This window comes from Macaca mulatta, chromosome 5, assembly GCF_049350105.2.
Source record: "Macaca mulatta isolate MMU2019108-1 chromosome 5, T2T-MMU8v2.0, whole genome shotgun sequence".
Taxonomy (NCBI): Eukaryota; Metazoa; Chordata; class Mammalia; order Primates; family Cercopithecidae; genus Macaca; species Macaca mulatta.
The window spans coordinates 53415917-53443074 of record NC_133410.1 but is presented as its reverse complement, the minus strand read 5'-3'; the positions used below and the strand labels follow the sequence as shown (position 1 = coordinate 53443074).

The following is a 27158-nucleotide window of genomic DNA, read 5'->3' as shown; positions in this document are numbered from 1 at the left end:
CACAGCAGAGTGTTAGCAGGTGCTGGGGTGCCTGCCTCCCTGCAGGCACTCACCACAGTGACAGAGGCAATGCAGCTGGAGGGGGAGTGAGCCCCTACTGGAGACTACTGGATGTGGTGCTGGTTTGAGGAAGGTGTGCTGGTGGGTACAGGTCTGGGTACCTTCTCTCTGCCCTGCAAGCAGGAATCATGATACTATTTTTGTTTAAAGAAATCCAACACACCCACACACGTGTCAGGAGCAAGGATTGACAGGCTATACCCCAAGATGTCAGTGATTATCTCTGAGTGATAAGATCATAGTGATATATGATGTGGATGATATGTTTGTCCTATATCTCTAGGTTTTCCACAACAATAATGTATTACTATTGTAAATATAAATAGATAAAATGAATTTAGTAGCACTCATTTAGTTGATAGGTAAGTGGCCAGCCACTAGCCTTCTGATTGTTATAGATTTCACATTTCTGAATCCTAGGGCAGATAATGTAAAAAGGATATGCAATTTTTAAAAAACAAACTGTCCAGTGGACCTATAGATTTTATTTTCCAATTCAAGTCTATCTACCTCGTATTTGGTGGAAAATTCTCCTGGATTCCGGCAATCTGAAACCTGCCGAGACTTAGAGTTTGTCACTGAGACTTTGTCTTCTTTGTGTCCCTTAAAGACATTATTTTGGGGGTTGGGAAGAAGTTGTGTTCGAATATGCAAGTCAAGATTCCATTCTAAGCCAAATCTCCCAAGCAATGCTCAGATTCCTCGGATAACCTTGGGCATTGTACTTCCTTTGGGCTAGTAGCTTTGCTCTTAACTAGGATATTTTGAGACATGCAAGAAATACATTGTCATAATGGACAGATGACTCATGATTCCACCAGTTTAGGGTATGATAATGGTAAGTGAGGCAATCAGTATCGACTTTCAGCTTATTTGCTCAATAGATCATGCCATTTCTTGCAATATCCTTGCAATATAGTTTAGCATTGGTGAGTCCAGAATTATTCAAACGATTTTGTGTTATTCAAATGATTTTGTGTAACCCAGGTAAAGCACACAGGGATACAAAATTCACTCAGTATACAAAATAAATATAGCAAATTGTAAGTAATCTTTATTATACAAAATTCTATGTTTGACCACAAGGAATTTATATTCCTAAAGAAGAGTCCCACAACCTCACTGAGCTGAAAGTCCTTTCTACAAATTCACTTTTAGTAATGTATTTAAGAAAATTCTTACTCAAATGATCTCACTTTTGTAAATTAATCCCCAAATCTGCATTGGTATTTCTATTAAAGATTAATTCCACTAGGTGGAGATATTTGCTCAGTTTTGTGGTTCACACTAAAGGATACAGGAGTAGAGAAATCTATTAAGCAAAGGAATGTCTCAGAAACAAGAATAATAGCCTGGGGCCTTCCAAGACCTGTTGCTTTGCATTGTAATCATTTGGCAAAATGTATACACTTTGCTACGTGGAGTTTAGTGTTTGCTTTTAATGATTATAAAAGAAAAGTGGCAGGTTTCTAGGCTTACAGTATACAATTTTTTATTTTGTTTGAATACTTATAACTTTTAACCACTATGGTTTGAATAGACTGTTAACTAGACATCTTAAGTTTTCTCCTTTAACTGTTAGACAGTTCTTGCATTAACAGTGATATAGTAATTAAGTGTTCATAACAATAAAATAGGTTCTGTTTTCACCATGTTTTAGATATATTTAATTAAAACAATAATGGCCCTTGTTAATATATAAATACTGTTGTTTGATACTTTAATCTTTATACTGATAACTTTATGAAAAATGGTACCTTGTCAAGTCATAGGGAAGCAATTTTTTTAAGTATAACAAAGATGTATGCGATAATTCTTAAATTAAGAAAAGTGTAAGGCCTAAAATACTAGGAAGTTGTTTGTTCAATTTGAAGTTTTTCTGTGGTGAGATTGGGTTTCTACTTTTCTGTTTTTTATTGGTACCAACATAATATGGAAACAATCTTCATAGTTAAGTAAGAAATTCATCTGCTCCTCTTTATTTTGTATTTGAAGTTATAATATTCTGTGCCATCAGTTAATTGACTTCAAGGAAATAAAGCTCTGAAACATTGAACTCTCTCAAAGCAGCCTGGTTCTTTTTTTTTTTGCCGTTGGTTTTCAAAACGTCTTTTGTGTATGAGCACCATTGTCTCTAGTTTTGTTGTTTTAAAGATACTCTATTAATTACCTACAGCTGTTCTCATAAATTGATTAAAAACACAACAGACTTTTGTCCTCTAATTCCTTAGAGAAAAGTTAGCAATTGACGTTTTCTTTTTTTTTTCATCTTAAAGATATGGGAAAGGGAAGACCAAATCAGATGTGTAGAAATGTATTAGAAAAATTCTGGGTTTTAGTATCTAATAGATCATGTCTAGTTTTTGAATAAATTTAATTTTTCATTTAAAGCAATTGCTTGGTATACATTGCAGATGTAAGATGTAAGTAAGTAAGTAAAAGTAATATTTCTCATTTGCCCACTTGTCTAACAACTGATTTTCTCTCCAGGATGAAACCCTGGCCCGCCAGTTGGTGGAGCTAGGCTACCGAGGGACTGGAGAGAGAGTGAAAAGGGAAGATTTTGAAGCAAGGAAAGCAGCTATAGAGATTTCAAGGCTGGCTGAAAGAGCTCAGCAAAAGTAAGTGTCTATGTTCCAAATCCAGATTTTATGTTATATTCTAGACCTCTGGAGTGATTCAGTTTCGTTTGCATTGTTTAATTTAGAAGCACTGGCTGGAGCAGGTAAAACTTGGAATATCCTAAGCATGTGTTCCGCAGATGAGGAACTGAAGCAACTGTTATATGCTTGCAATAAAGCCACATGCAACTTCAAGCTACTAATTTAAGAAATATAAATACCAAAATATGGTCATCATACCAATAAAGTCTTGTTAAAAAGTAACTTGATGTTATTGGTTTTATGCATTTATATACTAAAAATATGAGTGACTTTTGCCTTAGAATTCTTTGTGTTTTGAGGTCTGTAAATCTGTAGTATCATTTGTGTTCTCATATTTTTCTAAGCATTAATTCATTCAACTTTATTAATAATCACTAACTTTTGTTTATATGCCTAATTTATATGTTAGTATATAATATGTGGTTATATTAAACATAAATCTAATGATATACGTTAAAACATATTATGAAAGAGATATATTCCTAAAGTGAACTGCATCAAACTTGTAAGGCAATTTTATAAAGACATAAGTAGTTGACAAAGTAATAATCTATTTCATTTTTAAAAGTGGATCATTAAAGTATAAATGCTGGGGAGAATAATTACTTAGAAATCAGTATACTATTATTGGATAACATCTTTAAAATTACCCAGTAATTGTGAGCATAAATTTCCATGTATGCAGTATAAACATAGCGTTTGATAGTGGAATGTGCTTTGGTCCTGGGACTATTCAATTAGAAGTGACCATTTTAATGGTAATTGTGTTTCAGAACCATAGTATACTGAAGTTTAACATACTGATATTTAGGAATATATTAGTTTTCTATTGCTGCCATAACACATTATTACAAATTTGATGACTTAAAATAACACATTTATGGCCAGGTGCGGTGGCTCACGCCTGTAATCCCAGCACTTTGGGAGGCCGAGGCAGGCGGATCACGAGGTCAGGAGATCAAGACCATCCTGGCTAACACGGTGAAACCCCGTCTCTACTGAAAATGCAAAAAATTAGCCAGGCGTGGTGGCGGGCACCTGTAGTCCCAGCTGCTCGGGAGGCTGAGGCAGGAGAATGGCGTGAGCCCAGGAGGCGGAGCTTGCAGTGAGCCGAGATCGCGCCTCTTCACTCCAGCCTGGGCAACACAGCAAGACTCCATCTCAAAACAAAAAACAAAAAACAAAAAACAAAAAAGAACACACACACATTTCTTTATTCATTGTTCTGTCCATACAGTGTGGCTCGGCCGGGCCCTCTGCATAGTATATCACAAGGTTAAAATCCTGGTGTTGGCTGGATGACATTCTTGTCTGGAGGTTCTGAGGATGAAACTGCCTCCACGTTCAGTTAGGTTGTTGGCCAAATTCAATTCCTTATGATTATAGGGCTGAGTTCCCCACTTCCTTGGTTGTCATTTGGGGGCTGATCTTTGCTCCTAGAGGCTGCTCATGTTTCTTTTTAAGCTTTCCCACTCCCTCCAGCAACAGTGGGTCAAGACCCTTTTACCCTTAAGATTTCTCCAATTTCCTCTTCAGAAGCTTCTTTCCTGACTCTGGTCCAAGAAATATCTCTCCTTTTAAGGACTTATGTGATTACACTGGGTCCATCTAACGATCCAGGATAATCTCCCTGTTTTAAAGTCAATAATATTTATATCATCGGCAAAGGCCGTTCGTTTGTTATTTCTTCAGTTTTTAAGTTCAGGGGTACATGTGCAGGATGTTCAGGTTTGTTATAGGTAAATATGTGCCATGATGGTTTGTTGCACAGGTCATCCCATCACCTAGGTATTAAGCCCAGCATCTATTAGCTATTCTTCCTGATGCTTTCACTTCAACCCAGCCCCACTCTGACAGGCCCAGTGTGTATCATTCCCCTCCATGTGTCCTGTCCATGTGTTCTCATCCTTCAGCTCCCACTTAGAGGTGAGAACATGCAGTGTTTGGTTTTCTGTTCCTGTGTTAGTTTGCTGAGGAAAACGACTTCCAGCTCCATCTATGTCCCTGCAAAGGACATCATCTAATTCTTTTTATGGCTGCATAGTATTCCATGGTGTATATGTACCACATTTTGTTTATTCAGTCTATCACTGATGAGCATTTGGGTTGATTATGTCTTTGTTATTGTGAATAGTGCTGCAATAACATATACATGCATATATCTTTATAATAGAATGATTTATATTCCTTTGGGTATATACTCAGTATTGGAATTAGTGGGTCAAATGCTATTTCTGTCTCTAGCTCTTTGAAGAATTGGCAAACAATAATTGAATAATTTACACTCCCACCAACAGTGTAAAAGTGTTCCTTTTTCTCCACAGCCTTGCCAGTGTCTGGGTTTTTTTTTTGACTTTTTAATAATCACCATTCTGACTGGCATGAGATGTTATCTCATTGTGGTTTTGATTTGCATTTCTCTAATGATCAGTGATGATGAGCTTTTTCTTGTATGTTTGCTGGCCACATGTATGTCTTCTTTTGAAAAGTGTCTGTTCATGTAGCAAAGGACCTTTTGGTATGTAATGCAACATATTCACAGTTCTTCGGATTAGAGAATGGATATCCTTAATCCCATTGATGTGAGAAAGGGGCATTCTGTTTATCACAGGTAATTTATATAAAATCTCAGGAATTTACTGAACATAGTTATTCACTATCAACTTCTATTCTTGGAAAATTGAAACTAGGCTAGTTTTCTGTGTACAATGTAATGTTTGTAATGTGTCTTATGTAAAACATCAGGGAGAGTCTTTTCTTTTTGTGAGAATCAGTAAATGTCTATCAGTCAGGAGCAGAAGTGGAAATATTTTTGTGAGATTTTACAAGGAATTCATGTAAATTCACATGCGATTTTATGAGTGATACAAACTATTTCATATCAAGAGTTATTCATGTTTGAAGTCTAAGTTCTATCCACATCACATGTCCATTTTGTGTTTAAGGATCAAAGTAGGTATTTCCTCTATGCAATAGTCTCTTTAACTGGTCAGAGCTGGAAGTCATCAGGCTACTTATGAGCCAGTTTTTGGAGACTAATCCCCATTCAGAGCTGCTAGAATTTGAAGGCCCTTTCATCTGCAGATCTTCTCTGGTCGCCTTTGTAATAGGATGGGTACCATATGCTGTCTTTTGCCCCATGTGGTAGTCCATTCCCTTCCAGGTTAATTTAGTGTCATTGACAGCAGGGCCAGCAGATGGTGTCCTAGAGCCAAATATGTCCTGTGCCTGTATTTGTTGGAGGATCACTTTGAAAATATGCATGAACATCTGACTGCCTGCCAGCTGGCAACTTGGAAACACTTGGTTCCACTATCAGATCATCTTACATTAACTTCTTTAATATGCAGGTGAGCAACTCCAAGTAGATCACAATTGTTTGGTCTAGCAATCATAGAGCACCTATTTTGAGAAGTGCTGGTATCTAGGAGTATGTTAGTTACTCACAATAGCTTCATAGGGGAAAAAGTCTGGAGAGATGAAAGTTAAAGATATCAGGAAGGTTTATTTTGATTAGGGATGTTCTAGAAGAAGGCAAAAATGTTAAAAATTATTTTGGGCTTCTGTTTAGTCTTTCACAAATATAGACAACCATAGTGTATTAGGCGCTGTCCTGTAGGGTCTGGGAATACAATAGAACACAGACTTAGTTCTCACCCTCAAGAAGCTTGAAGACTAGAGAAATGAAAGGCATTACATTGTTGGTGGGAATGGAAAATGGAAAACAGTTTGGCAGGTCTTCAAAAAGTTCAACGTAGAGTTACCATATGGCCCAGCAATTCTACCAAACACATATTCAAGGGAATTGAAAACCTAAGTCCACTTAAAAACTCATATACAATTTTCAATAGTGGTATTATTCATAGTAGTTATAAGGTAGAAATTGTCCAACCCATCAACTGGATAGTGGATTAAAAGTTTCGTACCTAAGTATAATAAAATATTATTCAGTCATCAAAAGGTGTAAAGTAGTGTTACATGCAACAACATGAAAAACCTTGAACACATTAGGCTAAGCAAAAGATGCTAGAAAAAAGACTACTTATTGCATGATACCATTTATATAAAATGTCCAGAATCAGTAAATCTGTGGAGACAAGTAGATTCATGGTTTCCAAGGGTGGGATGGAAGGGAGATTGGATGATGACTACTAATGAATATGAGGTTTCTTCTTGGTGTGATAAAATGTGCAATTAGATATTGGTGATAATTGCATAACTTTGTAAATATACTAAAATCTATTGAATTGTGCACCTTAAAAGGGTGAATTTATAGTATGTGATTTAAATTTCAGTTCAAAAAGACAATTGAAATGGAAGATGGTAAATGCAATCGTAAGTACTGTGGCAACATTTTGAAGTAATACAAAGTTAAGATTTGTGAAGAATAAGAAAAGTTCTTCTTGATGTTTGACCACTAAATTGATTCTTAATGGCTCAATTAGAGTTAATTGGGCAAAGATGGGTGTGAGTGAATACATCCATTTTGCCTCAATCCTATGATAAACTCCCCTTATTCACAAATTATTTTCTTTACTTTTTTGTCTTAATTTGTACCTGTTCCTTCACTAAGCCCTTTTTTCCTGCAAAAACTGTATCAACTAGAGGCACCCATTTCAACTTTTATTGGGTTGGTCTCCAAGATGATGATGTAGGGCAGGGTTGGGGGATAGAGTAGATTCTTCATTCTCCTAGCCTTCTCATCCTTTGCTTCAAAATCATCTCTGCTCCACTACTATATAAACATTTCTGATTTATTCTCCACTGAGATTCATGCCACTGGTTATAGTAGCCATAAGACAGAAGCTATAGAGGTTGGAAGAAAGGATGGGAGTAATTTAGCTGATACCCATTTGTCAGGACGGGGAATTCTCTCCCCCAGGGACTGGCCATGGTTTTCTTGCATAAGTGCCAAATAATTTCTATTTATAGTGAGAAGTTCAGCTGATTGCCATGTGGTGGAGAGATGGAACTTCAATGTTTGTGACACATATTGACTATTGTGTTCCTGGAGCCTAGTTAGTAAGTAGTTATAACTGAGTCATTCCTCAGGCTGGATACTTTGCTGGATGAGCTTGTAAGATCATCAGTCTCTTCACTTTGGGTCACCTTATCTTGTTGGGAAATGAATTCACCCCTCTTAAAACTGATTCTGAGATAATGACCTTATTTTGCTAGAGCACAGTACCTGAAATGTGGATGATCAGAGTAAGTGGTAGCCCTGATGGACTGTACAATTTTACTGGTTAGCTATTGCCATCTTCTTGGAAGACTATGAGATGAGTGTTTGGGAATTACTGTAAGGATTCACTTGATAGGAGTCTCAGATGCTGTACATCATGGATCCCTATGATCTTTTTGTACTTGATGAAGAGGATTTCTATGGTGATTTAGAGTAAGGTTCTTGTGCCCTTTATTCTCAAGTATATCTGGAATAAAATGTAAAGGCTGAAAAAATCTCCAGCCTTTCTTATGCTATTCAATCTAGTTACTTTAGCATCTGTTAAATTCTACTTTCTGGTGTAATTTATAGTTATCTGGAAATGTCTGTTAACTTATAAAATACTTTTAATTTTATGGAGATGAGCACTTTGGGAGGCTGAGATGGGAGAATTGCTTGAGCCTAAGAGTTCAAGACCAGCCTGGGCAACATAGTGAGACCCCAAATCTTAAAAAATAATTATGGCGATGAAGTCGGATAAAATTCCAGTTTGTTTTATATAAGAATGGCTTTATCCTGTCAACCTTGTTTTATTATTGTATATCATTTTATGATAAAAACTGAATATCATATACTTGAGAATTAAATGAGAAAATTTATATATTTTAAGTGTTTGGTGAAATAATTTTAACTTTTTGCTTACTTTCAAGTATCATATTTTTAAATAGCTATTCTCATGGTTTGTTGCTTTCCAACCAAAACAATACAATTGTGATTTGTTGCAGATTAGCATCTCCAGGAAGTAGACAATGAGAATTAGGAGTGCACAAGGTTTGTTGAGAAAGCAACACCTGTGAAAGGAAAAGTGAGAAAGCAGGAATGAGCAGGATCAGAGCCCTAACCTCAAACTTTCAGAGACTCTTTCAGCGCAGTAGAGAGCTGCACAGTACAAGTTATCCCACATGGGATGAAATAGCCAGGCCTTAGTACCTCCACTGTACTCATTGGCTGGGGAACACTAAGAAAAGTTGAGGCTGATCTTGAAAGGGTTAAAAGCTGGAGGCTGTCAGCTCACCAAGCTCCTCACAGCTGGCAGAAATTCCTTTATACAAGGTATATCTGAGTGCTGCATATTGTAATCTACAGATCTACTTCATGTGCACATGGAGCAGCTCTTCCAGAGCACAGAGACCTCTCTTCATGAGAGGAAACTCACAATAAAGTCAATGGGGTGAGCTATCATTTCGTAATCTCCCTCTTCCACTATCCATTCTAAATCTCCTGCCTTTGGCTATCATCTTTCCAGGATTTTGTGATGTGACCCAAAATCCTTATTCATAATTGGTCTGAGGCCCTTATCATCCTACGCTACTCTGGCCCATGTTGATACATTTGTCATTCTCATTTAAAATTTAGGAAGAGTGTATGAACAGATGCCTAGGTGGTTCATGTGAGTTTGCCATGTATTCTTCCCTATCCCTATTCTGTAACTGCAGTCCTTCTTTTTGCTGATCAGCATCAGTTACTCTTTACAAGATCATGTCTCCTCTTCTTGCCTGCTGCTTCCTGGGCACAAGATACCCAAGGTGCCTAAGTGGCAGCCATAGCTTGTAGTTCAGTGAGACACCTGCTGTTTTCCTTAGTACCCTAGTGCATGCACGTCAGATTTGAGTAGTATTGCTGCTGAGCTGGAGATGCAGTGGTGCCTTCAGTGAACATTCCAGCACTTTTAGCTGACAGCTTCTGGATAGTGCATGCATAATATGACCAGAGGATCCCATGTTCATGAACACTCTCCTGTACCTTTTTGCTATACAATGGGTGTATCAGTTCATTCTTACACTGCTATAAAGAAGTATCTGAGACTGGGTAGTTTATAAAGAAAAGAGGTTTAATTAATTCATGATTCTGCAGGCTGTACAGGAAGCGTGGCGGCATCTGCTTAGTTTCTAGGGACACCTCAGGAAACTTACAATCATGACAGAAGGTGAAGGGGAAGCTGGCAGTTTACATGGTCAGAGCAGGAGGAATAGAAAGGTGGGGAGGTGGCACACACTTTTAAACAACCAGATCTCATGAGAATTCAGTATTGCACGGAGAGTACCAAGGGGGAAATCTGACCCCATGATCCAGTCACATCCCACCAGGCCCCACTTTCAGCACTGGGGATTACAATTTGACATAAGATTTGGTGGGAACACAGATTCAAACCATATTGTTCTGTCCCTGGGCTCCCCAAATCTCATGTCCCTCTCACATTGCAAAATACAATCATGCCTTCCCAATAGTCCCCCAAAGTCTTAACTCATTCCCCATTAACGCAAAAGTCCACAGTCCAAAGTTTCATCTGAAACAAGGCTAGTCCCTTCTGCCTATGAGCCTGTAAAATCAAAAACAAGTTAGTCACTTCCAGGATACAATGGGGGATAGGCATTAGGTAAATACTCTTGTTCCAAAAGGGAGAAATTGGCCAAAAGAAAGGGGCTACAGGCCCCATGCAAGTCTGAAACCCAGCAGGGCAGTCATTAAACCCTAAAGCTCCAAAATAATCTCCCCTGACTCCAAGTTTATATCCAGGGCATGCTGATGCAAGGGGGGCTCCCAAGGCTTTGAGCAACTCTACCCCTGTGGCTTTGCAGATTCACCCCGGCAGCTGCTCTCACATGCTGGCGTTGAGTGCCTGTGGCTTTTCCAGGCGCAAGGTGCAACTTTGGGTGGCTCTACCATTCTGAGGTCTGGAGGATGGTAGCCCTCTTCATACAGCTCCACTAGGCAGCACCCCAGTGGAGCCTCTGTGTGAGAGCTCTAACTCCACATTTCCCTTCCTTACTGCCCTAGAAGAGGTTCTCTGTGAGGGTTCCGCCCCTGCAGCAGGCTTTTGCCTGGACATCCAGGTTTTTTCATATATGCTCTGAAATCTGAGTAGAGGTTCCCAAGCCTCAATGTTTGCAGTCTGTGCACTTGCAGTCCTAACACCACACTGAAGCTTCTCTTGCATCAAGGTACTATTATACCCATTGTGCTTAGGTAGCCTAGGTATGCAACAGGGCTTTTCTGCATTCAGCCCTGGAATGCATTGGAGAGCCACCGCTGAACTTCTTAATGATTCTGTTGCTTCGGTAACCAGCACATTTTTTATGCTGTTAATGACTGGCTATCTTCTGGGTTCCTCTATAGACCCTGATCTTCTGGTGGGTTTTCTGGTCTCACACAATATGTTTCTTCTAGGATTGCCATTTTCCTGAGCCTTTTAATCTCTTCCTCAAAAGTCTCTCTCTGAAATTTAGGCCTTTGAACTGCACTCAGTGTAGGCCATTGCTTGTTCCAGGTTTCTTGGAGTCACGCTAGCAGAGTTTGCACCATCTTCTGGGGTCCTTACCAGAATACAATGCCCTGTGTTCTGAGAAAGTGTCCTGTCAATAAACTCTGACTTATTTAGGCTTATTTCTGCTTTCTCTGACCTAGAATCCCCAGAATCTAGCCCAATAAGTCCCTCTAGTCTCGTTGGGACAAGTCCTAGGTCTTGCAGTATATTTGGGATAATATTCCTTTTTTTCTTATCAGACCTACCATGTCCCTATCTGTGACTTGACCATATTATCGGCCGGGTGGCCAGAAGTGTAACTCTGATAAGGGAACTGGGGATATCTCCTGAGGCACACACCTGCTTTTATGTGGGAGAAAGGCCTCTATTTTCTTCTTACATTGCTGCTGCTGGTGATGGGGGTTTGCTAGCTCTTATTGAAGAGCAATGGGCTCCTTCTTTAGGCTCAGAAGATTTAGAGACCTGGGAAGGTCAAATTTTTCAAAGACATCTACTCAGTTGTCCCTATCTCATGTTTCAGGAGCTGAGATTTTCCTAATCAGAGCTCTGATTTTGGTGTAACATACTTGCCCCCGCTGAACATTTGACTGCCTTTGGAACTTAGTCACTGTGACAGTCAAATCCTGGTTTGATCTTCATCTTATTCTGCTTGCCCACTGCATGAAATGAAGGCTTCTTTGTAAGCTGGCAAATAGTCTCTGTGCCTCTTGAGACTTTGAATGCCTGAAATATCCTATTGGCTAGGGAATTACCCTTCAGTGGCATGGCATCCCAGCTTAAAGCATATGAATCTTTTATATGTTTGCATATGACTTTGTCCTGGGCCTGTTTGCATATGACTTAACTGCGGGGATGTGGCCAGGGATGTGGACCTCATTACATCTTATTTGCCTTGCCCACTTCATGAAATGAGGGCTTCTTTGTAAGCTAGTAAAGAGACTCTGGCAAATTCAGTGCTAGAGTGGCTCCAAGAAACCTGGAACAAGCAATGGCCCGCACCAAGTGCAGTTCAAAGGCCTAAATTGCAGAGAGAGACTTTTGAGGAAGAGATTAAAAGACTCAGGAAAATGGCAATGCTGGAAGGTACATATTGTGTGAAACCAGAATAGTCACCAGAAGATCATGGTCCATAGAAGAGCTCAAAGGATACCCAGTAATTAAGGCCATTAACTTTTGCATTATTAACCCATAGGGCATCAATGTAATTAACAACTACTTCCATTGTTCATATATTCATTACTCTCACACACATTTTGAATGCCTGAAACATCCTATTGGCTAGGGCATTCCCCTTCAATGGAATGGCATCCTAGCTTACCACATCTGAATCTTTTAACAACTGGACCACACCTTGAGTTGGGCCTATCTGCACATGACTTCGCTCCAGGGATGTGGCTGAGGATGTGAACCTTATTACCAGAGAACTCATGGTGAATGATCCAATCCTCAAGCCTCATCTTGCTGTTTCAGGCTGATCCACATGCAATCTGTCACAGACTAGCCTCTCTGAAATGAAGTTAAGAATTCAAAACGTTAATTGAGAAGCATTAAACATAAAAGGAAAAATGTGGAGGCAAGGTTGAACAAGGGCAGCTTTTAGACCTTAATGCCCATGGGCAAAGTCTCTTTCAAACTAATGAAGGGAATGCAAAGCAAAGATTGCCTGCTAGAGGGGCTCCACATTTGGTGGAAATGGTTAGGTTCTTGAACCTCCAGTTTCCTCAGTGCTTTGTGTGGGCCACCCAGAAAACAATATGTCATGAGCTCAATTGCTGAGGCTGACAAAGAAAGAATTAAGAACCAGAAGCTGTCAGCTGACTCTACTACTCCTAGCTAGGATGCACATCCGTTATCTTTTATAATTCAATTTTGAAAGTTAGATGTATTGATTTTTAAAGTGCTTAATTCAATGAGTTCTGACAAATGTATACAGTAGTGTATACAGTAGTATCACTCTCACCACAATCAGGATAACATTTTCATTACCACAAAAAGTTTCCTCATGCCTGTTTGCATTTACTGTATTCTTTGTAGCCCATGACAAACCAGCCATATGATTTCTGTCCCTATAGTTTTGCCTTTTTTTTAGAATGTCATATGAATGCAATCATAAATTATGTTGTCTTTTTCTCACTAATCATAAAGCTTTTGAGGCTTTTCTATATGGTTGCATGAATGATAAGTTTGCTTTTTTATTGAGTAATATTGCATTTTCTAGTTGGATAATAGTTTGTATACTTATCTGTTTTCCTGTCGATGGATAATTGGGTTATTTCTAGTTTTTTCCAAATAAACTTCCTATAAATATTTTACAAAGGTCTTTTTAAGGAAATATATTTTCATATATCTTAAGTATATACCCAGGAATATGATTACGGATTCATGTGGCAGCTGTATGTTTAATTTTATAAGATACTGTTAAATTGTTTGTAAAGTATCTGTATCAGTTTACTCTCTCCTTAGCAAGGTATTAGAGTGCCAGTGGTCCACGTCTTTAAGAACACATGGTATTGACAGTTGAAAAAATTTAGCCAGTATGGCAGGTGTATTTCCCTAATGACTAATGATGCTAAACATCTTTTTTCTTCTTTTTTGTTGACATGGAGTTTCACTGTTTTCACCCAGGTGACAATGCAATGGCATGATTTCGGCTCACTGCAACCTCTGCTTCCCAGGTTCAAATGATCCTCCTGCCTCAACCTCCTGAGTAGCTGGAATTACAGGTGCCCGCCACCACACCTGACTAATTTTTGTATTTTTAGTAGATACAGGGTTTAACCACGTTGGCCAGGCTGGTCTTGAACTCCTAACCTCAGGCGATACACCCGCCTCGGCCTCCCAAAGTGAGCATCTTTTTATGTGCTTATTTTCCACCCATATCTCTTCTTTGGTGAAATGTTTTATTGATTTTAAGTGTTCTTTGTATATTCCAGTTACAACTTTTTCATCAGATATGAGTCTTGCAAATACTTTTTCAACATCTGTACCTTGTCTTTTTATTTAATAGTGTCTTTTGTGTGGCACTATTCCCAATAGCAAAGACTTGGAACCAACCCAAATGTCCATCAATGATAGACTGGATTAAGAAAATGTGGCACATATAAACTGTGGAATACTCTGCAGCCATAAAAAAGGATGAGTTCATGTCATTTGTAGGGACATGGATGCAGCTGGAAGTCATCATTCTGAGCAAACTATCACAAGGACTGGAAACCAAACACCACATATTCTCACTCACAGGTGGGAATTGAACAATGAGAACACTTGGACACAGGATGGGGAACTTCACATACTGGGGCCTGTCATGGGGTGGAGGGAGCCAGGGGGTATAGCATTAGGAGATATACCTAATGTAAATGATGAGTTAATAGGTGGGGCACACCAACATGGCAGATGTATACATATGTAACAAACCTGCACATTGTACACATGTGCCCTAGAACTTAGAGTTAATTAAAAAAAGTGTGTTTTGAAGAGTGGATTTAAATTTTGATAAACCCCAGTTTATCAGTTTTTCTTTATGATTCATGCATGTGTGTATTTCTTCATGTCCTGTGTAAGAATTATTTGAATTCCTAGTTACAGGTATCTTTCCTATATTGTCTCTTAAAACTTTAGAGTTCTAGGTTTCACATTTAAGTTTGCATTAATAATTTACTTTAAACTAATTTTGTAAATTTTGTTAGGTAAGGGTCAAGGCTTTTTATTTTCTAATTTAAATATCCAATTGTTTCAGCACTATTTATTGAAAAGACTATTCTTTTTCTATTGAATTTTTTAGGTACTTTTGTTGAAAATTCTTTGACTATATATGTACCTGTCTATTTTTTGTGGATTTCTATTCTATTCCACTGATTTATATGTCTATCTTTATGCCAACATCACATTGCCTTTAAGTTTTAAAATCAGATAACATGAGTTCTCAAACTTTTTTTTATTAATTGCTTAAAATTCTGGTTCCTTTGCTTTTCCATTTGAAGTTTAGAATCACCTAAATTTGTAGAAATCACCTTGTTGATTCCTACAAATAAGCCTGCTAGGATTTTGCTAAAACAGGTATCAATTTAGAGAGAATTACATCTTAACATATTGAGTCTTCTGATCTATGAATGCTGTAAATCTCTTCATTTATTTGGGTTTTGTTTATTTCTATCATCAATGTTTTGTAGCTGTATTGATCTGTTTTCATGCTGCTAACAAAGACATACTTGAGACTGGGAAGAAAAAGAGGTTTAATTGGACTTACAGTTTCACATGGCTGGGGAGGCCTCAGAATTATGTTGGGAGATGAAAGGCACTTCTCACATGGCAGTGGCAAGACAATACTGAGGAAGAAGCAAAAGTGGAAACCCGTGATAAACCCAACAGATCTCATGAGACTTACTCACTATCACAAGAATAGCATGATTCAATTACGTCCCCTGGGGTCCCTCCCACAACACCTGGGAATTCTGGGAGATACAATTCAAGTTGAGATTTGGGTGGGGGCACAGCCAAATCATATCAGTAACTTTCAGTATCTTGTAAATATTTTGTTATGTCTGTCCCTAGAAATTTCATTTTTTAATGCTCTTGTAAATAGAATTTTTAATTGATTATTGATAGTATATAGAAATAAAATAGATTTTTCTCTGTTAACCTTGCATCATGCAACTTTCTTAAACTTATCAGTTCTACTGGCTACTTTTTGTGTGATTTTGTATGCAGAAGATCATAAATTAAACCTTTTATTTCTCTATATCTAATTTGTATACTTTTATTATTATTATTTATTTTTCATTCTTTAATGCACTGCATAAAACCTCCAAGATAATGTGTAATAGAAGTAGAGAAGGGGATATTATTGTTTTTTTCTCAATTTTAAGAAGGCATTCCCATTATTAAATATGTTAGCTCTAGTGGGGTTTTTTTGTAGATACTCTTTATCAGTTTGAGGATGTCTCCTAGTAGTCCTAGTTTACCAAGAGTATTTGATATAAGTGGATGTTAAATTTTGTCAGATGATATTTTTCTGTTTATTGAAATAATCTTATGGTTTTTCAGGTTCTTTACTTTCAGTTTTTTGATAAAGTGATTTACATTGATTGATTTTTCAAAGGTTTAACCAATCTTGCATTCCTGGGAGAAACCCAGTTTGCTCATGTTGTGTATGTAATGTTGGATTAAGTTTGCACTATTTTGTTGAGAATTTTTACATCCACTGAATTATTAATATTTTGATGTTCTGTTTATTTTTTTCATTATTTTATGTATTTGTCTTTAGTCTTTTTGTAAGGCCTTTTCTGATTTTGTTTCAGGGTAATTCTGACTTCAGAAATAATTTAGGATGTTTTACTTACTCTTCTAACTTTTTGGTAATTTGTAGAGTTGATATTATTTCTTCCTTAATTGTTTGGTAGAGTTCACCAGTGAAGCCTTCTACCACTGGAGTTTTCTTTAAGAGAAGGATGATAACTACAAACTCTATTTTTAAAATAGATAATAGGGAATATCAGGTTCTTTCTTTCTAAATATGTTTGTAGTTTGTATTGTTCAAGGTATTCGTTCATTTCACCTAATCAATCTATAGGCATAAAGTCATTCTTAATCTCTTGTTATCATTTTAATATATGTAGTAAAATCTGTAGGGATATTCATTTTTTATCCCTGATATTACTAGGTCATTTTTAATCTAACTATCAGTTTTAATGATCTTTTTAAAGAACCAGCTTTTTAACATGAATTGTTTTCTCTACTATTTTGTTGTTTTCTATTTTATTGATTTCTGCTCTTATTTTTATTATTTCTTCCTAGTTGCATTGTGATTAATTTGTTTTTGTTTTCTAGTGCTTTAATGTAGAATATTAGTTTATTGATTTTAAACTATTCTTCTGCTATATAAACTTGAAATTCCATATGTTTTCCTCTAGGCACTGATTTAGTTGGATTTCACAAATTTTGATGTTTGATGTTTGTTTTTATTTTCATTTCTATGTTTATTTTAATTTTCACTCAATTCAAAAGACTTTATAATTTCCTTTATAACTCTTGAAGTATGTTGTTTAACTTCTAAATATTAGAAAATTTTTCAAAATGTCATTTTGATATTAATTTGTAGTTAAATTCTATTATGGAAGGAGAGTGTTTTATATTCTTTATGATTTAATTCTTTTTACATTTATTGACATTTACTTTATCTCCCAGTATATGGTCTATCTTAGTTGATGTTACAGGTTCACATGAATGTGTATTCCGTCTTGTAGGTGTATTTTTAGAATTGCTGTTCTATTTTTAGAATGGCAATTAAGCCAAGTTGCTTGATTGTGTTGTTCAGGCCTTGTGTATCCTTACTGATTTCCTGTCTACTTATTCTAGCTATTACTTAGAGATGAATGTCATTATGTCCAACTATAATTACAGGTTTATCTGTATCTTTTAAAATATTATCTTTTTGATTTGTGTATTTTGATATTCTGATGTTAGATACATATACTTCATGATTTTTTATTTCTTCTTGAAATAAAATTGAGCTATATCATTGTTCAGTATCATCTTCATTCTTGGCAAGATTTTTCTGATATTTATGTAGACACTCAAGCTTTCTTTTAAACAGTATTTGCATGATATTTTTTCCATCCTAGCCTCTTTGAGCCTAAAATAAATTTACAAAGCTTAAAATAAATTCACAGAGAAAACTATATAGACAAAATCCAATATTGGTGACAGCTTGCTAGTGATTAAAGAGCAAATAAAATCACATTTAAAAAAATTTTGACCATTTTCTTCAGAATATTATTTAGATTCTCAAATTTTTTTTTTTTTTTTTTTTTTTGTTTGTTTGTAATGGAGTCTCGCTCTGTTGCACAGACTGGAGTGCAGTGGCATGATCTTGGCTCACTGCAACCTCCACCTCCTGGGTTCAAGTGATTCTCGTGCCTCAGCCTCCCGAATAGCTGGGGTTACAGAAGCATGCCATCACACCTGGCTAATTTTTTGTATTTTTAATAGAGACAAAGTTTCACCCTGTTGGCCAGGCTGGTCTCAAATTGCTGACCTAAGGTGATCCACCCACCTTGGTCTCCCAAAGTGCTGGGATTACAGGTGTGAGCCACCATGCCTGGCCTCATTTTTGTTCTTACTTTAGCTATCTGCTTAAATTTTATTTATGCATTCAGTAATCATCTACAATCTCTTTGTAAGCAAAAAGTTCTCTTCTAAGATTTTGTTCCACTTTACTTGGCCTCTGCTACTGCTTTTAATGAGAGTTTATGCATTTCTTACAATGTTCCCTTTCTTTGACCTTTGTTACTTTGTAGCCTCTTATTTGTCTTCTAGATGTTTTAATATCTAGTATAATTGTTTTACCATTTCCTTTTCTCTCACTAATTTGGATCTCTCCCAAATGACATTTCTCTCATTTACACCTCTTTTATATTCCACTACTTTAATATGTCACACACTTTTATGTCTTCTATTAACTTCGGTCAGATGTTCAAGCATGTCTGTTCTTCTGGGCTTTTAGCTCCATATCTACTTCTTATTGTTATTTTTTGTCAAACCAGTAACAAAATGCCTTTTAAAATAGCTCATTATTTTTCTTTCGCTGAATTCTACTTCCCATGCCAAAATGCCATTTTTATTATGATAATACAATCTTTTTGACCCTACAGATTTTATATTTTAGAGTATCTTCAAAATCTCCTTGATGAAAAATTCTAATTGGCAATGAAAAATGGACTCTTGCTGATTCTTTTATTTATAATTACTCTTAAAATATACATTTTTAAAATTATTCTTATAAATTGCTAATCGAGTCAAACCAATTGACTTGTTTTGTTGCAATGCCTTACCCGGTTGTTCAGTCTGAACATCCTTCATAGTTCTTTATGATCTGCTGCCTGATTATGCTTCTGGGAAATCGTTTCAAAACATTTCCTTCCTCCTGTTCCTTTTTCCTTCTACTGTCTTCCTTCCTTCTATCAGCTATCTATAGTCTGCATTCCTACAGAAGAATTTGAGGCAATTAACAAGGGAAATGTGTATATCTTATAACAAAAAGATTTTAAAAGATGGACAGAAAGAAAAGGTTGAAGAAATGGAGTGAAGCTGAGGTTGAGGCTAGTGTTCAAAATGTGTGCCAGATTTAAAAGAGAAAAATAAGCTAGCCATATGCAACAGATTGAAACTGGACTGGTTCGTCACCCCATATTCAAAAATCGCCTCAAGATGGATTAAAGGCTTAAATGTAAAACCAAAACCTATAAAAACTCTGGAAGACAACCTGGGAAACACCATTCTGGATATAGAAATGGGCAAATATTTCATGATGAAGAAAGCAATTGCAATGAAAGCAAAACTGCTTGTCAGTCAGAAACAATTGCAATGAAAGCAAAAACTGACAAATGAGACCTAATTAACTACAGTGTTTCTGCATAACAAAAGAAACTATCAATAGAGTAAGCAGACAATCTACAGATTTGGAGAAAATTTTTGAAAACTATGCATCTGACAAAGGTCTACTATCCAGTATCTATAAGGAACTTAAACAAATTTACAAGGAAGAAACAAACAATCCCATTAAAAAGTGGGCAAAGGACATGAACAGACACTTTACAAAAGAAGACATACATGCAGCCAACAAGGATATGAAAAAATGCTTGTATCACTAATCCTTAGAGAAATGCAAATCAAAACCACAAATGAGAATATCTCACGTAAGTCAGAATGGCTATCACTAAAACGACAAAAAATAACAGGGTGTGGACAAAAGGGAACACTTACACACTGTTGGGGGGGACTGCAAATTAGTTCAACCATTGTGGAACGCCACGTGGCTATTCCTCAACAAGCTAAAAACAGAACTACCATCTGACCCAGCAATCCCATTACTAGGTTTATATTTATATTCCCAAAGGAATATAAATCATTTTATCATAAAAACACTTACACATGTATGTTCACTGCAGCACTATTCACAATTGTAAAAATATAGAATCAACTTAAATGCCCATCAATGACAAACTGGATAAAGAAAATGTGGTACATATACATCACAGAATACTATGCAGCCATAAAAAGGAATTGGATTATATCCTTTGCAGGGACATAAATGGATATGGAGGGCATTATCGTTAGCAAACTAATGCAGCAATAGAAAACCAAATATTGTATGTTCTCACTTATAAGTGGGAGCTAAATAATCAGAACACACAGACACAAAGAGGGGAATGACAGACACTAGGGCCTACTTGAGGGTAGAGGGTGGGAGGAGGAAGAGGAACAACAATAACAAAATAGCTATTGGATACTAAGCTTAGTACCTGGGTGACAGAATAATCTGTGTATTAAAACCCCGTGATATAAGTTTACTTATGGAACAAACATGCACGTGTACCCCAGAATATAAAATAAAAGTTTAAAAATAAAAAAAGAAAGAAAAATATTTACATCACATAATTCAGTATCCACTCAGAACAAGAAAGTCATTGAGCAGGTGAAGCATAGATATTTCTGACTGTAACATCTAAGATTAATTTTTCTTTCAAGGAATCGTATAGTGAGAACCTAGCATGACAGAGTGAATAATAATTTCCATCAGCATTTTAATAGATAATAAAATACCAAGTTTTACAGAAAAAGAGCAACTCTGTTTTGACCTGTAGGATCAATAATAAATTTTGTAATGTTTGATTGTGATAGTCTTGATGTTATCACAATAGTCTTGGATTACCTTCCTTGCTGTTTAAGAAAAAAGCAGCTTTCCACTTAAAGACCCTATCAAATTTTCTAATTTTATTTATCAAAATGTATCTTGCATTATTATTTGTTAAGCAACTATATTAAACAATTGTCTTAAGTTGACATTAGCCATCAGAGACACTGCTCTTTGTGCTTTTGTTCATTCAAATGGTTTTATCTGTTTTACTTTTCTTGTTGTTGTTGTTATCTTTCCCTCATCAGAATTTCAGAAAACACTGATTTTCAAGAATTAATATTGTTTTGTGCTGTTTTCGACGTCCACTTGATTGGGCTCTGATGAGACATTCAATATAACATGGTAGAAGATTTTAGCAAGGTTTCTATAATATATAGTTTCTATAGTTACAAGGCTTAAGACACCATTGAATCTGCTTGGCTTTTACTTTCATTCAAAATGTTTTACTTAGATAAGACTCATTCTTCCTCCAGGATTCTTTTCATTTTTTACATCTTCCTTTAGCCATTCCTTACAATCTCCTGCTGTCCCTACAAACTAACACAAATACATCAAAGATGTGAATCTGTTCTACTACCTAATTGCTCATATTTTCTACTAACCAGAGGATCAGAACTTTTAACTCATATAATGTAAAATATGATTGGTAGGCATAGGGACATATATTTTTATTTTTTCTGGTGAGGACTATGCTGAGAATTAAAAACAAAATTATTTAGTAGTTTCTATATTACTCATAAATATTTTGAATAACGTTGCTATTAGGAAGCCAATCTTGAGTTTATGAAGAGTCTGGTTTTAAGTTAGTAATGTTTCACTTGTAATTTTTGAATGAAACTGTCAAGTTATATCGTTGATGTAAAGAACTTATTTTGTCTACATTGTTAACTACTTGTGATCTCCTGGGAGCTGGGGTAAGCTAGAAAGAAATAGACTTGCTGTAGTATCTATTTCAGAGAATGAGAGGAAAAACACCTATCTAATGATCAAATAGGATAAAGAGTTTCATGCATGACTTAGGAGAGGTAAATTGAAGGGAGGAAGGAAATTGTCTGAAAAATTAGTACATGAACCAAGAATTTTGAAGGATTCATTGTATTTGTTTCAGGAAGCAAAGTTGATATCAACTCCCCCTTCCCACTCCCTTTTTAGTTTAAGCACCTTAGGAACATAGAGTTGAGTAAATGTGCTCCTCATTCTATAGCATTATTACCCTGAGTCCCTGCTGGGTTCTTTTTTAATTAAATTTTATTTTAAAATGTTTTCCCTCTTTATCCCCCATTTATTTATTTATTTAAATCAACACATGAAAAATTATATATATATTTGTATGTATTTAATTTGCTTACATTCATTTGAAAAATTATATATATTTAGGGTATAAAAAGTGATGTTTTGATATACGTATACATTGTGGAATGATTAACTTAAGCTATTACATACCCATCATCTCACATCCCTATTATTGTTTATGATGAGAACAATTAATATACACTCTTTCAGCAATTTTTGAGTATACTACACTTCATTATTAATGAAGCCACCATGCTGTGCCATACATCTTGAGAACTTATTCCTTCTGTGTGACTGAAACTTTGTATCCTTGACCAATATCTCATTCCCCATCCCTCTCCAATCTCTAGCAACCATTTTCATCTCCATTTCCAATTACATTTCTTTTTATCCACATACAACTACTCCAGAATATTTATTTTCTTTTGTTTTATTGTTTTCATACATTTATTTAAACATGTGCTTTTCTAGAAAAAAATTGTGATTACATTTATACAGAAATATGAATTACACATATTCTCTCTCTCTCTCTCTCTCTCTCTCTTTCGACAACATTTATTGAGTAAGCCCCTGGCATATTTCATCAAACTGGATCCCAGGACAACCCTATGAGGTAGTAGTATTGTAAGCCCCATGGTACAGATAAGGAACACGGGGCTCAGAGAGGTGAAGTGACTTGCCCAAAGTCACACAGCAAATGCTTGACAACTCTTGGATTTGAAGCCAGATCTGTCTCATAGCTAGCTGTGACACTTGAGTGCCTCCTAAAAGCCTACATCACAGAGCTGTTGGAGGACGCTGTGGAGAACTGTCTGAAAAGGTTCAACAGATAAACTCCAAAGAGTTTATGGCAGGCCTCCTGAAGAGCAGCTGACTGGAGCCCACCCAGGGGCAGCCTGGAGGCAGAGTGGGCAGGACTGCCCTGTCTTCTCTTCCAGGGGGCCCAACTACCAGCCTAGACCAGCAGGATGCTGGGCTGCTGAGGCTTCAGCCATTTCTCTGTTGCCATGGCTCTGCCCAGGAACTGTGGGCGGCCCTGCCCCCTGACCCCAGAATGTTGCAGGGCTTTCCAGCAGGAGAGGGGACACAGGAAGGCGGCCATGGGCCAAGGTTTATGAATGACATTCAGAAGGATTTCTGCCAGTGACTCGATGGCTCGCTTCCACCGGGAAGGATCTCCAGTCTGCCCCCAGGGAACCTGGACCCAAACATGAGCATCAGGCCTGCCCCAGAAAGGGACACCCCAGGTCCGTCACTCTGAGGCCTGGATATAGACGGGCACAACGAGCATGGCACATGGGCCCTTGGTCCCGGCCTGCAGCTCCGCCAGAGCCAGGTTGGAGCCCAGCCCCTGAGCGTATCCAGGTACCACCAGCTCAGGTTCCGCACCCACCACACCACCCACGACAATGGACAGCACTGCGTCCGGCTCTGCAAAGGGCGGCTTGCCTGGGACCGCCTCGGGCACAGGCCAGCCCTGCGTCCTTCAGCTCCTCCAGCCCCAGCGGGTCAGGCAAGGGGGTCACCACCTTGCGCCCACCACTGCCGCCACTGCGTGGGGCTGCCCTTCTCTGGGGGGCGGGTGGGGCGCCGGGTTTGCAGGTCTTTGTCCTTTTGGTGGCTGAGACGACAGCGGCGATTTTTGAGGTATTTATGGAGCAAAAAGTCCTTGGCGCAGCCAGCCCAGCGGAACTTGTAGTTGCTCGTGTGGGCGCGCTGGTGCTCGGAGAGGTGGGCACAGCGGCTGAAGGACTTGCTGCACAGGGCACATTTGTGGAGCTTCATGCCGGAGTGGGAGAGGATGTGGGCCTTCAGCTAGTCTGGCCGGTTGAACTCCTTACCGCAGCCTGTGTGCGTCGATAAAGGGTATTTGCATTTCTTGAAAGGCTGGTCGATCAACATGTGTCTCTTCAGTTTGTCCTTGCAGTTGAATGCAGACTCGCACACTGAGCATTTGTAGGGCTTCTCGCCTGAGTGGATGTGAGCGTAGTCTGAGGTAATGCTCCTCCCGGGAGGACTTCTTCCACACCTGGCACTTGAACCTGCCCCGCTGCTGTGGGTGAGCAGATGACGCCGCAGGTAGCGTTCACAAGGAAACACCTTCTCGCAGTGTAGGCAGGGGAAGTTGTGGGTGGCGGTCTGCAGGTGATGCTCCAGGGCCTCTGTGGTGGGTATTTGATGATACATTTGACACACTTGTCAATGGCGCTGTCCCTCTTGGGGCTGTGCTGTGGCAGGAGGCTGTGGGAGTACTGGTGCACGCCCAGGTGGTACAACGAGGGGAAGTCCTTGCCGCAGAGGTGGCAGGGGTAACTCAGCTCCTCCTGGTGGCTCTTGATGTGCTCCAGAAATGTGCTGAACTTTGGGAAACAGCTTTTGACCACATACTTGTACACCTGCTTGTTCCTATGCTGGGTCATGTGAGACTTGAGCTGGAAATAGGTGCTGAACTTGCTGGGGCAGAACTGGCACAAGTAGGAGCTGTAGGTGAGGACTACATGCTTGGGTTCCGGCTTGGCCCCCTCGTCCTTGCCGGCTGTGGGCAAGGCCTGGGGCTGTGGCGCGCTCCGCAGGGGCTGGCCCAACCCTGTATTTTCCTCATCCTCCTGCCTACTGAGGTTCAGGGCCAAGACCTGTAGGGTCACAGAGTTTCCAGACATGGTGCCGCCACTGTGTCCTGGAGGCCATACCTTGTGGGTCTGCCTGTGTTTCCTAACATTAGACTTCTGGGCAAAGGCAGGGCCACATGCAATTCATTGGAAGGGCGTCTCATGGGTGTGGCTTCAGATGTGCTGCTACAGGTCGAAGTTTTTGACGAATGACTTGTCACAGTATGGGCACTTGAGTTTCTGAGACTTTGGCTTCCCTGCAGCTTCCGGGAGTCCCCTGGCACCTTTAGCCCATGGGGTCTTCAGTATTGGTGGAGAGTCAAAGGTGACCACAGTGTCCCCGGTGGTGCTGGTCATGGGGCGGCAGGGTTTGGTCCTTTGGGTTTGAATCCCTGTTTGCCAGGGCTGTACGCTGCAGGGGTGGGGTATACTGGAGCCTCCACACACTGGTTTGGCACCTCCAGGAGTGGGTAGGTCTGCATCCCCAGCACCTGGATCTCCACCGTTCCACTCCCAGCTACAGGTGCAGTAGCACTGTACACCTTCACTGCACCATTCCTACCAGGATTGGGATGTGCAGGGGGGCCCAGGGCCTGGGGTGGAGGTATCCAGGGCTGAGGTGGTGGCGGTGGGGGCAGTGGTGGAGGAGGCAGAGGAGGGGGTGGAGGCTGGGTGAGGTAGCTGGGCACAGAATGTATGTTCAGGCTGCTCTACACAGGTCGGGGGCCCTAGGGCATAGGCTGGTCCAGGGATGTGAAGGTTGAAATGACAAACATGTATTTGTGTGTGTTTAACATGGAAAGTTTCTTTTTATATGCTCTTTAATAAGACAGATGATCTTACCATTTCTTCTTTATCAAATGTTGAAAGACATTTAAGAAATTTCTAACATGAAATCCTCCTTTTATGCCTGGGATAAGCTCAACTGGATCATTTATTATCTTTATTATTCACTGCTGGCTTGGGTTAGATAATAATTTATCTGGATTGTCTTTTGGATTTTCTACCCAGTATTATCTGTTAATCATTCAATTTTTTCTCTTTAGAGCTTCACTTTCTGATCACCCTACAACCCAACTTATTCCATCTCCGGGTTTGAGTTAGTCTTTCATAAGTCCCATTTTAAGAGTCTAAGGATTTATTAAAACACACTCCATTATCATAGTTCTGATCCTACACCTGGGAAACTAAAAATTAAGGCAATTCCCAGCTGTTGAACATTGTAGTCCAAGCAAGAGACCTGTGCTTAGAGTGACCAAAGACCAGAGCAGAAATTGAATGGCATTTGAGGAGTGAATAACAAATTGAATATATTTTGTTTTAGTTGCATCAGGGCAACAGGGATAAGTAGAGTGATAACTCTTTAGCTGAAATGTTTATTTGAGGACAAAGGCTTGATTCTGTCACCGAGAAAACAAAATAACTGAATGACTCATATTCTGATACCACATTGGCTGAGTTCATTAGAGGTGTTACTTTGTGCCTTTATTGCTTAACTGATAATAAAAATAACTAACCTTATTGAGCACATTCAAATATTCAGGCAGTACTAAAATCCTTTTATAAGCATTTACTTATTTAATTCTTTAAACACATTTCATGGATGTTGAAATTGAGGCACAGAAGGTTAAGAAAGTGCCTAAAGTCTTTCAATTAACATGTAGTAGAGCTGGAATTGAAATTGAAGCATAGTGTCTCCAGAGCCCGTGGTGGTTTACAGTTTAATAATTGACAACCAGAGTGATTTATCCAGATTTATTAACATAGATTTATTGAGGTATAATTGACAACAATTATACATATTTATGGTACGCAATGTGATGTTTTGAAATACATATACATTAGGAAATGATTATTATAATCAAGCTTGTTAACATTTCCATCACAATACCTTTATTTTGTGATGAGAATATTTAAGGTCTTAGCAAATTTCAAGTATGCAATACGGTGTTATTAACTCTAGTTGCTATTCCATACATTGTATCTCCAGAACTTACTCATTCTAGATTACTGAAACTGTATACCCTTTGACTGACATCTCCCAATTTCCCCTACCCCCCAACCCCCTGGCAACCATCTGTTCTCTGCTTTTATGAGTTTTGCTTTTTATATTCCACATATAAGTGAGATCACACAGTATTTGTCTTTCTGTGCCTGGCTTATTTCTCTTGACATAATGTCCTCCAGGTTCATAGTGATGTTGCAGATCATAGGATTTTCTTCATTTTAAAGGCTGAGTAATTCCCTCCTCTCTCTCTCTCTCTCTCCCTCTCTAATATATATATATTATTATATATGTTTTGCATAATGACTATACCAAGTTGTATTCCTACCAATAGTATGCAAGGATTCC

General features: G+C 38.3%; 1 protein-coding gene and 1 pseudogene across 2 annotated transcripts in view; one reads left to right on the top strand and one right to left on the bottom strand.

Moving 5' to 3' along the window:
- The window catches only part of CFAP299 (cilia and flagella associated protein 299), a 646399-nt gene that overhangs the window by 24221 nt on the left and 595020 nt on the right, over positions 1–27158 (top strand). For both annotated transcript variants that reach the window (XM_015138434.3, XM_078002640.1), the window contains exon 2: positions 2551–2681. In XM_015138434.3, the coding sequence (XP_014993920.2) occupies positions 2551–2681 (131 nt within the window). The remainder of the gene's footprint in view (positions 1–2550; positions 2682–27158) is intronic.
- LOC696811 (zinc finger protein 341 pseudogene) lies at positions 23449–25581 on the bottom strand (annotated as a pseudogene).